The sequence below is a fragment of the Mirounga angustirostris genome, unplaced genomic scaffold, assembly GCF_029215605.1.
Source record: "Mirounga angustirostris isolate CCGP_5_RB_7025 unplaced genomic scaffold, mMirAng1.0.hap1 SCAF_15, whole genome shotgun sequence".
Lineage (NCBI taxonomy): Eukaryota > Metazoa > Chordata > Mammalia > Carnivora > Phocidae > Mirounga > Mirounga angustirostris.
Window position 1 is genome coordinate 73,971,455 of NW_026991723.1, and position 13,002 is coordinate 73,984,456.

The 13,002-nt window shown below is 56.0% G+C and overlaps 1 protein-coding gene across 7 annotated transcripts in view; it reads left to right on the forward strand.

Annotated features, from left to right (window-relative positions):
* The window catches only part of RGS3 (regulator of G protein signaling 3), a 117,541-nt gene that overhangs the window by 52,410 nt on the left and 52,129 nt on the right, over positions 1–13,002 (forward strand). For all 7 annotated transcript variants that reach the window (XM_064579320.1, XM_064579321.1, XM_045882986.3 and 4 more), the window contains 2 exons: positions 6,031–6,074; positions 11,805–11,927. In XM_064579320.1, the coding sequence (XP_064435390.1) occupies positions 6,031–6,074; positions 11,805–11,927 (167 nt within the window). The remainder of the gene's footprint in view (positions 1–6,030; positions 6,075–11,804; positions 11,928–13,002) is intronic.

The following is a 13,002-nucleotide window of genomic DNA, read 5'->3' on the forward strand; positions in this document are numbered from 1 at the left end:
TGTGCTCGGGTCAAGTCCAGCCTCCCAGGGGCCGCAGGGCTCTCGGGCACGGGCATTCTGTGCTAGGCTGTATGCCCTGAGCGTTACTGGGATGTTTCTGTTCCAGACCCGTTTCAGGGAGGCGGTGGAGTGGAGCGGGAAGAGCTTTGGGCTCCGAGCGACACGTGTTTCGATCTTGGCCCTGCCCCTCACCACCTGTGATCTTGGGCACATCCTACTCAACTGCTTTGAGCCTGTTGGCTCACGTGTGAGTGGGGCTCCCGATAGGTGGTGTACAGATTCAGTAAGGTCGTATGCAGAGGGCCCGGCCCACACCGGGTGCCCCGCGCCAGCCGGCTGCCGGCCCTCTCACCGCACATACCCTGGGCCCGAGCGCGCTGCTCCTGGCCCTCCCGGCTGTACCGCGGAGCTGGGGTGTGGCGGAGCCTGAAGCCAGTGTCTCCCGCAAACTTTCCACGGTGCCTCCGCCACTGGGGAACGGGAAGCCAGCTGGGAGTATCTGCTGAGCGGTTTGGTTTGGCGCCTGAAGTCTCTGCTGAACGGGCTTGATTTCCTCTCCCAGATTATGAAAACAACAACAGATCTGTTTGAGCATGGGCGACAGGGGCAGAGAGGAAAATATTACCCGGCGAAAGAATTCTGTTTTGACGGGTTTTGCTCCAGGAAAACTTCCTGCCTGTTTGCAGACCCGTCCTGTGTTCCTGTGTGTTGGGCGCCCCCGCCGTGCTCCCTCCTTAGAAACCCAGGGAGTGTGAGAACCTCCACTCTGGCTGCCCCACAGGGAGTCACTTACAACGTCTCCTTCTCTGCCTCGAACTTTCTCCTGCCCACCGACCAGGATGGCCCCTGAGGGGAAAAAGCAAGTCACCTGTCTGGGGGCTGGCCCCTCCCTCGGGGTGGCGGGGAGCAGCCCCTCTGAGCAGATTCAGCTCTGACCCTGGCTCCCCGGTGCCCACAGGAGGGGGCAGGTGAGAGCTACAGCGGACTCTGCCCTGGGCTTCCCTGCCCCTCCCGGTTTCCCTCAGAACCAGCTTCCCCTGCAGCCCCGTTCTCCTCTCCCTGCCACCCCCCGCACACCTACTCACACACACACTCACACTGTGTAGTCCCTTCCTCTCTGGGCCTGCCCACCCCAGCTTAGACACTCGGGACCCAGGCAGGGGTGGGGTGATCGGTAATATGTGTTGACTGATTATAGGAACCGAACCCTTACTCAGTTGTGCTCATCACGTTCATCACTCAGGTCTGGGGCCACAAGCCCAGAACCCTCATCTGCTCAGCCTCCTGCTAGAAGGAGGGAGGACAGAGAAGAGGGGCTCAAACTGGCTGTGCTTTGCAGAGGGGCTTGGGGTGGAAGAGCTGAGGGTAGTAGCTGGGAGTTTGGGGTCCGGGCATGGAGAGCCAGTGTGACTTTAGCTGGCCCTCTCCATTATCTGGGCTCTGGTGTCTCAGACTGTGAAAGACAGGTTGGGCCAGCCCTTCATGTTCTTTCCCAACCCTAACATCCCCACACGGAGCCTGAGGGTCATGAGATGCGGGACAGTGCCCAAATGTCCTACCTCTACTCCTTGGGGTGGGGTGGGGGGCTCGGCCGGGAACTGCTTGGATCTTCCCCTCCTGGAGCCCTCAGACCCAAGCCTTGAAGTTAGAGTCAGTGTGAGCTCCGTCTTCCATTGGGTGGCGGCTGGTCAGAGTGGCTGGTGTGGGGTCTGAGGTGTTGCAGAGAAACCTTCCAGATGCTGAGCTCATGTGAGCAACAGCCTTGTGCAGGCATGGCTTCCTGAGCTGGAGACCACATCCTCTCCCTGCAGAGGGTGGCCAAGGCCAGCACTCCTCAGGAGAGATGACCACGGCCATCCGAGCCTACGGGGTTGGCTTGAGTGTGAGGGTTGTGTATGCAAGTATGCACGTATCCTGGACTTGCTGGGACGGTTTGGTGCAGATGGTTTGGTGCAGATGCATTGTCTTGCCCTTCTCCGGCAGTGTCAGCCAGCAAACTGAACATGGCTCCCCAGGGACGTGGCTCAGTGACACTAAGCACTCAGGTGCATGTCCCATCCTTTAGGTTTTCCTCCAGGCATCAGTAGGGCCCCTGCTTCCTCCCCTGCCTCCGCTCCCCTGAGACAGGCTTGTGGGTCCTGGGGTTTGCAGAAGTCCCATGTCCCCTTCTCCTGTAGTCGGGAGTTGGAACTGTGGGACCCAGTGTCCTGGGTCCTGGTGCTCAGCTTCCGGCCCGTCTCCCTGGCACCCCCAGATACCTGCCGCAGCAGCGAGGGCCCTAGTGAGGCTTTTAAGAGATCCATGTGGGGCCTCAACTGAAGCTTCTCTTGGCAGAATGGGCTCTGATGAGTGTTGCTCATGCCTCTCAGGTGTGTCCTTTTCAAGTCAGCATGTTTGGAAAGTTCCGTTTGGGGCAGAGAAGATGGGAACGAGGAGCACACGCGGCCTTTCCTGTGGGCTGGGGCTGGTGAGGGCTTTTCTCCCAGCAGGGGAGAATCTACCTCACCCGGGGACTGATGACTCCCGTGTGTGACTTGCCTGAATGGAGCTTAGCTCTCTGGCCAAGCGTCCTCCGGGGCCTTACATGAGGCACAGAACATTGTGGGTGCCCAGTGAATGTTGGTTGGCTGAATGAATGCATGACTGACTAGGAGACTAGAAGCACTGACCAGCTTGGGGGCTGGAAGCACCCTTCTCCACAGCTCCCAGCTGGTGGTGGCCACATAAACCTTGCTGGCCCTCCTCCTGCCCGGCATCCCCCCAGCTTCAGCAGGTCTGAATGGCAGCGTAATGGGAACAGGCGGAGAGCTCACGCTAACAATTGGGACATCTCCGGTCGTCCGGGGCCCATTGTGGCCTCTTCCTGTCTCTGCCGCCCACTGGCTGTGCTGGTCTTTGTGTTTCTCCCTCCCAGGCGGCCAGCATCCCGCCCACAGGGTGTCTTCCTGGCCTGCTCTGGTCTCTCAGGATGGCCTGGAAATGTCCAGCTGATTCTTGGGCTCTCCATCCACCCCGGGGAGCCAGGTGCCCAGTCTTGGAAACTCAGCGGCTTAGGTCCCAGCTGCTGTAATGCTTGGACTTAAATTTTGTCAGTTGACATTTGCTGAGTACATCCTTAGAGCCCACCTGAACGCTTGCTGCCAGGGCGATAGCAGGGGGAGAGACACGTTCCCACCTCTAGAGTGGGAGTGCCAAGTCTGGTGGCATGCAGATTCAGAAACCGGGGGGGGGGGGGGGGGGCAGAAATGGGACCCAGTGGTCAGAACACGGGCTTTAGAGGTAGCCATCCTGGGTTCAAATCTCAGCGCTGCCCCTCACTCACGGCATGCCTGTACAAGTTGTTTTTTCTCCCAGGGTCTCAGTTTCTACAACTGGAAAACGGGAACAACACGTCCCCTGGCTTGTCACACAGCATAGGGAGGGCTTGGCCAATGGCTGAGTTTGGGACCTCAGGCCAGGCTGGAGAGGGCTCTGGGAACATGACAGAGGGGTCAGACTTGGGTGGGGAAGCCATCTCTGGGCCTCTGGGACTCTCTCTGCACAGCCCACAGCCCTTGGTAGGAAGCAGGGTTCACCCAGGAGCTGGTGACTTGGTGTGGAATTTCAAAATGGTGAAGGCAGTTGGAGTGTGGGATGGAAAACCCAAATGTGTGCTGCTTCCATGTCCCTTTTTACTCACCCCCCTGTTTCCACACTCTGGAAAGCCCAGAGCCCAGTCTAATGTCCCAGAAGGGTTTCTGAGGGGGTGAGGTTGCTCGCCTGGGTCAGCCACCTTGCAGCCCGTTGTTCAGCAGCCGTGGCTCCTTCCTGGCACCCTGGGCTCCCGAGGCTTGCTGTCCCTTTATGAGGCTCTGAGCCATGCTGAGCACTGCCCCCGTTCCGTCCTTCTCTCAAAGTACTGCCAGCACAAGGCCGTGATGTGGAGCAGATTTGGGGGCGGGGGTTAGGGTTAATGTGGGAGGGTGGTGGCAGGGGTGTCACAGCCCAGGAAAGTTGTCAAGCAATCGTCAACTACCCCGTGCCATCGGGAATATGTCATAGGCTGAGTTTCCCCCAACCTCTGCCTCCTGTCTCCCTGAGGCTTCCCTCTCCTTGGCTTTCCCCTCCCTTCTAGAGCCTTCTTTTCTCTCACTGCCAGCTTCTAAAACCCACATTTCTGTTATTTTCTTACATAGATCTTTTTGTTTCTCCCTTGGCACTAAGATCTGCTTCTGGAAAGTCAAGGAGACATCCAGTATGTTTTCTTAAACAAAAGAAACCACCTCCCCTTGTCTCCACCCTCAGCAAGGCAGGGAGTTGGCAGAAGCTTCCAAACGAGAGGTTTCTCAAACATGATGGACTTCTTAGGTGGGACCCTCTCCCTCCCAACCCTCCTGTAGGTGGGGAGAAGTAGAAGAATTTCTTCTAAGTCCAGAGTGAACCCCCCCACTTACTATTGGCCTGTTTTTCTCTGGATCTTGCTGGCACCCCTGGCCCTCGTTTTGCGCAGGGAACTGCCCACATGCTTGCTTCGGGGCTGGCCTTCACCCACATGAGGGCCTTCACTCACCACTTTTCTTAGGAATTGGCTTGACCCATTGTCTCTGTTACTTTGTCACCTTTACTTTGCGATGCATTTTGGTTTATTGGACAATTTCTTTGATTCAAATGTGTGTTGCGCCCCAGTTTCCTCACATGAATCAGGGATGATAATAGCCGCTGCGTCCTAGGAGTTGTTTTGGAAGGGTTGAGCTTATACACAGCCAGCATGTGGCACAGTGTGTGTGTGGTTTTTCTACAGGTGGTGTGGTGGTTTCTCTTGGAAAGGACTGGTAACCTGCCCAGTGAGGTCAACTGCTTGAAATTCAGGAAATTACGAACCATCCCTGGTCTGTGCCCAGAAGAATGAGGCCCAGTGGGGAGGGATGCCAGGTTCTGAGGAGCAGCCCTTGATGGTCAGGGAAGGGGCAGGGCTTCTTCCGCATGCTTGCTGGTCCTCGAACCACACCTTGTGCTTCTGCACTTCCCTGCCTTTCCCTGTGCTGTTCCCACCTCCTGGAAGTGTCCTTTCTTCCCATCTTGCGTTTATGTTCAAAATGATCCTCCTGCAAGAAGCCTTCCCCAGCATCCAGGGGTCATGTCTCGGTCTTGGTCTTTCTGAAGCAGTCTGACCACATACAGCTTCTGTAGCTATTCCGCCTTCACTCCTCTGCTGGAGGAGCAGGGAGCCTGACGCTCCCTCCCAGCCGCCTCCCCAGCGGAGAGGTGGAGAATGGGTGAATTTGGGATTCGAGACCAGGGCCCTAGGAAGACACACCAAGGGGCTGGGCCCCGGGCTGGGAAGCCATCTGTGGGCACCATCTAGCCCATGACTGGGGATCTCGCTGCATAGCCCACACCTTCCTAGGTCCATCCAGCAAGTAAGCGGCTCCTTGTTGAACTTCAAAATGGCGAGGGGCGCCTGGGTGGCTCAGATGGTTAAGCGTCTGCCTTCGGCTCAGGTCATGATCCCAGGGTCCTGGGATCGAGTCCCGCATCGGGCTCCCTGCTCTGCAGGGAGCCTGCTTCTCTCTCTCTCTCTGTCTCTCATGAATAAATAAATAAAATCTTAAAAAAAAAAAAAATGGCGAAGGCAGTTGGGAGCATTTAAAGGAAAACCCAGACGTGTGCTATCTCTGTGTCCTTCCGTGTCCCTCATGTCAGGGAGCATGGAAAGATGGAGGCCTTTTGAGATGGACGACAGCTCCCTGCCCCTGGCTGTTTGATGCCCAGAGGTGCTCCTGGCTACCTGTCATGGGGGTGGGACCATAGCATTCCTTGGGTGACGCTGACCTGTGGGCCAAGGCCTTGTGGCTGTGTCTCCATCTGCTTAGTTACTAAGTGGGCTTTCCTCCAGAGATTTCCCTGTCCCCTGTGCCTGCCTCTTTCTTCCTCTTTTTCCAAGAGGTACCACATACGGGCTTCTGGGTGAGGCAGTTGGCGGTGCTGGGGCAAGCTGCTTAGACTCTGGAGCCGACTCTAACACAAGTCTTACTTTTTGTTCCCTCCAAGGTTCTTCAGAAGACCTGAAATTCTGTGTGCTGTATCTAGCAGAGGTGAGTCCTTGCCTCTGGATCTGAGGAGAGAGCTCTGTGGCCTGGTGCTAGTGGGAAGACATTGATCCTGGTCTAGTCCAGGGCTCTGGGGCCAGGCTCATACCGTGGTCCTGGGCAGGGCTCCTGCCCTGTGGAATGGGGACAGCGGTCCCCGCCTCAGTGCCTCTCACCTCTGTGTGGAGGAGCAGTGGACACAGAAGTGCCTAGAAGGGGGGTGCCTGAATGGCTCAGTCAGTGAAGTGTCTGCCTTTGGCTCAAGTCATGATTCTGGGGTCCTGGGATCGAGTCCCACATTGGGCTCCCCGCTCAGCGGCTGCCTCCAGTGGCGACCCGAGGGCCAGGAAGGCATCGGATGTCTTCCCCCGTGTGGGCACACCTCCACCAGGCCCAGGAAGCAGCTGTTAGAGGCCCTGCAGAGCCAGTGGGGATTCAGTTCCACAGCGCCCAGCAAACAGCCTAGCAGCTGTGAACTGGCAGGGCCTGAGATGAAGCTCCAGGTTCTTTAATGCCAGGAGAGCTTCCGGCCGGGCTGGTTTGTTTGGCCCAGAGAAAAGCACTTCTGCTTATTGGCTTCCAGGGAGCTGTGACCTCCCCACTCTCCAAAGATTGCTGAAGGGATATTGATCCAGGGCCTTTTATTTCAGTTATAAGTGCCAGGAGTTCTGACCCAAAGGGGCTGGGAGATGGGAGCTCACAGGCAGCCAGAGGCCTCTCTTTTCTCCTAAGAGGCTGTGGGGAGAGGCACGTCTGTAACAGGAAGCCAGGGTGCCTGCTTGCTCTGTAGCCCCACAGAGGCTCCACACGATGGTCTGGGATCCCATGGGAACCCCAAACTCACATCTTCATGGGACCTTCTTTTTTTTTTTTAAAGATTTTATTTATTTATTCGACAGAGACACAGTGAGAGAGGGGACACAAGCAGGGGGAGTGGGAGAGGGAGAACCGGACTCCCCGCTGAGCAAGGAGCCCGATGTGGGACTCAATCCCAGGACCCTGGGATCATGACCTGAGCCAAAGGCAGACACTTAACGACTGAGCCACCCAGGCGCCCTTCACGGGACCTTCTGACAAGCGGTGTATCTTCATTGTCTAACATACAGGTGGCACCCAAAAAAGAAAGTGGGGCAAGAGAGTCAGGAGTTTGAGGGATTTTTCCCACTACATTCAGAAAGCCTCAGTTGGCTGGGCGGCCCCAGCTTTGGGTGTTTCCCAGCAGTAGGTCCTGGGTGGGATTGTCCTAAATAGTGCTCGGCCCTGGAGTCTCTGTTCTCCTGGACAGGTATCCCTCAGCCCCTGGGAGCCCAGGGGCAGACGCAGCTCCCTCCTGGCTCGAGAGCACCGGGGTCCCTGGGACAAAAGGGCATGTTGGTCAAGGACCGGTCTCTTAGAATCTGATCCTGCGCTCCCTTCATTGAAGAGTTTGCGCTTTGGGGTTAGGAAGACCTAGACTTGAATCTTAGCTCTGCCATTTCCTGACTGAGAGGTCTGGGCAAGTCATATACTCCTCTCTGAAACAAGGCTGATGGGGCCTACCTGGCAGGGCTGTCGTAATGATTAAATGAGATTCAATAAGATACCCTGACCAAAGCACTTAGCACAGAGTCTGGCACACGGTGAGTGTTCCATAAATGGAAGTTATTATGATTGTCAGCTTCATAATGGGGGGAGAGCTTTTCATATTCATTTATTCTCCATTAGAGACATCACCAATGATTTATTGACCTTTTAAAAAGAAAGCTAAAGGGCGCCTGGGTGGCTCAGTTGGTTGGGCGACTGCCTTTGGCTCAGGTCATGGTCCTGGAGTCCCGGGATCGGGTCCCGCATCGGGCTCCCTGCTCGGCGGGGAATCTGCTTCTCCCTCTGACCCTCCTCCCTCTCATGCTCTCTGTCTCTCATTCTCTGTCTCTCAAATAAATAAATAAAATCTTTAAAAATAATAAAATAAAATAAAAAATTAAAAAATTAAAAGAAAGCTAAGAAGAATATCTCATGTTCCTTGTACATATAGAGTTATACAAATGTGGTAAGATTACAGGCTCTGGAGGAGGCAGAAGACAGACTTTGACTGTCCTTTCCTGAGGTCTCCTGGGGCCGCTGACTTAGCATCTCCAAGCCTCAGTGTTCTCATCTGAAAAATGGTTCAACGGCTGTGCCTTTCCTTCCTACCTGTGTCATCAGGTCATTAGAATTAAAGGTTTGTCAAGGCGAGTGAACAAACAGTAGCAGAAGGGGTTTTATTTCCTATAAAGATAATACTAATTTAGGAACAAGGACGTGAGGCAAGATGGGGGTTTTAAAGAGGCCAGGAGGACCTGGGTTTCTGGTTGGATTTGAGGATGCTCATGTTTGAATGCAGAGGTCCAGGCCCAGTGCTGCCCCATCAGGAGCCCTGTCTCTGGGTGAGTTACGTGAGGATGCCTTCAAGGCTGCTTACAGCCTCAGCCCTGGATCCTGGTAAGAGGAGGGCACGGTGTGCAACGGCATTGAAACCAGTGAGTTAGATCACGTGGGGGATTAAGAGACAGCCTTCATATGTAGAGCAGTCAGGCAGGCAGTGGGGTCCCTGATTGGGACAGATGTGTGCAGATGGGAGTTCAGCTTCCCTGGAGGGAGTTGGTTCTGTGCTTTCTCTCTTCACCAGGCCAGCCTCCAAAATCTCCTAGAAAGGAGCCTAGGGAGCAAGGACCTCCCCAAAATGTTTGCCCATCTAAGACAGCCAATCCCTGGCCCCGGGCCAGGCCTGGGTTTAGGTCTTTGGTAGCTCAAAAGGCTTCTGGATTCCCTAGCATTATGGGGCTTTCAGCTTCAAGCTCTCAGAGCCAGAGACTCAGCCCTGAACTCTGCTGTTGAGACAGGTCATACGGTCACCATCCCAGGCAGAGAGAAATATGACTTTCTAAAAAGAGATTATCCACAGGGCAGGGGAGAGGAAGTGGTTCTTGTGGGTGTCAGTAAAATGGAGATAATCACAGCTTCTACCTTGCAAGGTTGTTGGAAGAAGTATCGAGACCCCACTGGTGAGGTGCTTAGCACTGTGCGGGGTACGGCATGTCGGTGGGGGGTGACTCAAGATGAGGATGCTGGTAGCCCTGTAACTGTGAGGAGGCGGCCACCATCCTAGAGCTCAGAGCAGTGCTGAGTAGTACAAGACGTTACCAGTGAGCTCTGTGGCTGCCCTTCGAGCCGCTGGCTGACTGAGCTCTTCGAAGGCTTTCGTGCTCTGGTCGCTTTGGGCCCACTCTGCAAGGAGGAGCATTCCCGCCAGCCGGCAGCAGCCCAGTCAGGGCCTCCCGGGGCGCCTCGGGTTTGGGGGATGAAATCTCAACGGGTGTTTCTGCAAGGCTTTGAGCCTTCCTTCTGCTGCTCACTGGCAATAAGGGCCTGGAGGAGGCCCTTGGCTGCTTGGAGCCTTGGTTTTCCCCTTCCTTGAATTGGGAGTAACCATCCAGGAACCTCCCTACCTCTTCATGCAATTGTCAAGAACAAAATGAGAGCATGGGTAGGAAAGTGCTCTTTAAAATGGATAGTTAGATAAAAGGAATTATTATTAAGGCAGAATTCCTGCTTTGGCACAGAAAGAAAAAGGGAGGTTTGGCTCCAGGAGATTAAGGGATTTGTTGAAGCCCAAAGAGCTAGGTAGAGGCAGGACCAGCTTTGTGGAGAGATGGCCTTTCCAAGCTGGAAGGGACCGTGGTCCTTGCCTCTCTCCTCACCTGGCAGGGGAACATGATGAGACAGGGAGCCCAGGACCCTCTGGTCAGCTCCTGCCCTGCCTGGCTTCCCTCAGGGGAATCTTGGGGTATTTTTTTGCTGGGCCTGTCCTTCCCCTACAGCAGGCTGGGAGTTCTGAGAAGTGGAGGGAATCTGTTGTTAAGTGGGAGGATTGCCTCCCCATATCCGCCCAGTTCCCTGAAGCCAAGGGGAGGCAATTTCTTCCCTCTCTCCTCTGATGCTTTTAGGAAGATCAGCTTCTGAGCACTTTGGGGCAGGAGAAGAGTGGCTGGCGCGCTTGGGAACACTTAGCAGGGGAGCTGGCCCCGCCCTGAAGGGTGGCATCCCTTAGGGTTCGGGGGGATAGCAGAATAGAGAATGTCCCCACATGCTAGTTGATGATGCTGGTAACCATCTCAGCTCAGAGCCCTCGCATGTGCTGTTCCTTCTGCCTGGAACAGTTTCTCCCAAGCACTTGCCTTGCTGGCCTTTATCGTTCAGGCCTTCGCCCAAATGCTGCCCCTGCGGAGAGGCCTTCTCTGACCACCAGGCTCAGACGGGACCTCTCCGTTTTGGCCTTTCCCAATTGGTTATGATATTATTTCATTGTTTCTTGGTTTATTGTCTCTTCCCCAACCTGAGGGCCAGAGCTCAGTCTCTCTTATTTGCTTCTTCACCCCCAGGAGCTAGAACAGTCCCTGACATGTAGTAGGCGCTCAATAACTATTTATTAAATGAGCAAAGTACAGAGCAGTAACAACGGTAGCTGCTGTCTGTCGAGGCCTCCGATTGTTCTTGTGACTTACCGGCTCAGGAGCTCTGAGAGGGGGTCATGTCATTCCCACTCCCATTCGACAGGCTTTCCTAAGGTGCACCACTAGGAAGTGGCAAAGCTGGGATTTGAGCCAGGCCTGTCCAACTGCAAAACAAGGAAGGACTGCATAGAAACACTGTCTTTTTCTCTGTTCCAAGCCATCCAGCTCATGCTCTCAGCTCCCTGGCTGAGCTCATGTAATCACAGCCCTGTGAGGTTATAATCAAATTCCAGCGGAGTTGGAAAGAGCCTGCAGTCCCCTGACCAGAGTGTTCTAGAGTGGATGATAGCCCTGGGCATGCTCTACCGCCCCCCCGCCCCTCCCCCCAGCACGCTCCTACTCCCCGCGGCCGCCTCCCTGGGTCTTGGCAGAGCCCTGATGCTTATGCCAAAACTGGCCTGGCTTTGACCTCATCCCGGAAGCCCCTCCGGGAGCTTACCAAGGCCATTACTTGCCCAGTACTGTGCTGGGCCTAGATGGGAAAGGCCTTCCTGGAAGGATTTTCTAGTCTAGCTGGGGGAGACGAGACTGCACTTAACGAGGTTAGATGGCAAAGCGAGATGGGAATGACAGCAGTGCTAGTGCTGGAGCCTGTCCTTGCACTTGGCTGAGCTGAGGAGCCCGGGTTGGACCCAGCTCTGGTGCCAGGCACGCGTGTGGCTGTAGGGGCCACGTGACTACGCCCGCATGAGACTTTCAGAAGGGACCTGAGTTTCTGTTTGAGTTCTCTTGGTATGTCTGTCCAGCTGCCCATCTAACCTTGGCCTTGTGATCAGATCGTGTGCCCAGGTGGGGGGAGGGGGGCTCTGTGAGCAGGCCGGAGACCTTGGCCCTCTGGGTTCCCCATGTGCTCCTGCAGCTGCCGCCTTGTGCTGCCTGTCCCCGGGGGTGACCTCACCATTTCTGTCCTGTGGCTCTCCACAGGCCTCCACTGTGTGGGGAGCTAACCCTCCCCCCCTCCCCCACCCCAACCCGCGGGCACATGCCGCTCGCTCGCCAGCTGGCCCCCGAACCAGCTTCCTTGCTCCTCTGGCTGCCTCGATGTCACTGGGGATTAGTGTGCATTTGTGGCTTTTAGTGCCCCCCCTCCCCCCCCGCTGCTGCAGCCTCACCCTCTGGAGCTCAGGGATGGGCTTGGGCCTGGGAGCCCCCTGAACCAGGGAGCAGCCCTGACCATCCTCTCCTCTGTTTTCCCTGACGTCAGAAGGCAGAGTGCTTATTCACTTTGGAAGCGCACTCGCAGGAGCAGAAGAAGAGAGTGTGCTGGTGCCTGTCGGAGAACATCGCTAAGCAGCAACAGCTGATGGCTTCGCCCCCGGAGAGCAAGGTAAGGGCCTCGCCGGTGGCCGCCGCCCTGGCTGCCTGGCTTCCCCGCCCCAGCCCGGACCTGCAAGCCTCCAAATTGAGCTCGGGACCAGCTCCAGCTTAGGACTTGGATCTGAGCAACAAGCTCTTGGCAGGGAGGCCCGTGCTTGAGTGTCTCTCCCCCTTGGCGTCTCACGGGGTCTACCGGGTGGGTTTTGCATGGCTCAGGTAGAGCGACGGAGCCTAAGGGAGCACGGCCATCGCTTCTCGGCTCTGTTCAATGGTTTGCCTCTGGCCAGGTCGAATCTGGGTTGGCCCGCTGCTGCCGCCTGGCATGGAGTCCCCCTCTGCCATGCGGTAGGTCGTGCCCAGGGGTAGCACACGGGCGTTTAATGTTGGCTGAGGGCCGGCATCGTTGGGAGGTGATGTCTGTGGCGGAAGCTGTTTCTAGTTCGCTGCAGGCCACAGCCAAGTGGAACCAAGTGGAGTTTGCTGGGGACTGGGGGCTGGCCAGCTGGAGCATCAGGGAAGATTAGAACCTCCCAGCTGAGGCTGACCTGGGATGGGCGCCCTGAAGCAGCTGGTCCGGTGCCTGTGGAGGGGATGGGACAGGAGCCAGATCCCGGCCTTCCCCTTTGTCAGCCGGATGCTAGCCACCGGGCCCAGCTGTAGTTCCCATTTGTGAGTCAAGCGGGGGGCTTCTCTTTGGTGAAAGTGTTGGCCATTTGGGGGTTTGGTCTGGTTGGCTGCAGGAGGATCTGAGTGGTTGGTCTGCTGGCTCAGGGGGAGAGGATGAATGAAAGCAAGTGGCAGCCAGTAAACTTGCCGGCCTGTTTCTTCTTCCCATGTGTTTGGCAGGCATACGGTGGGGGCTGCGGGGACAGGCCTGCTAAGGGCAGGAGGTTTCTGGGCAGCCTCCTCTGGAGCAGTGGTGGTAGATAGCAGCCCAGCAGCTAGTCCTGAAGGAAGGGAGTAACAGTCTGAGGCTCCTGTAATCTCAGACTTGAAAGTTATTTTGTTTTATACTAGCCAGAGGCAAGAGTAACTTTGATGAAGGGGGAGAGCGGGAAGGGCACGGACTTCGACTCACACTCTAC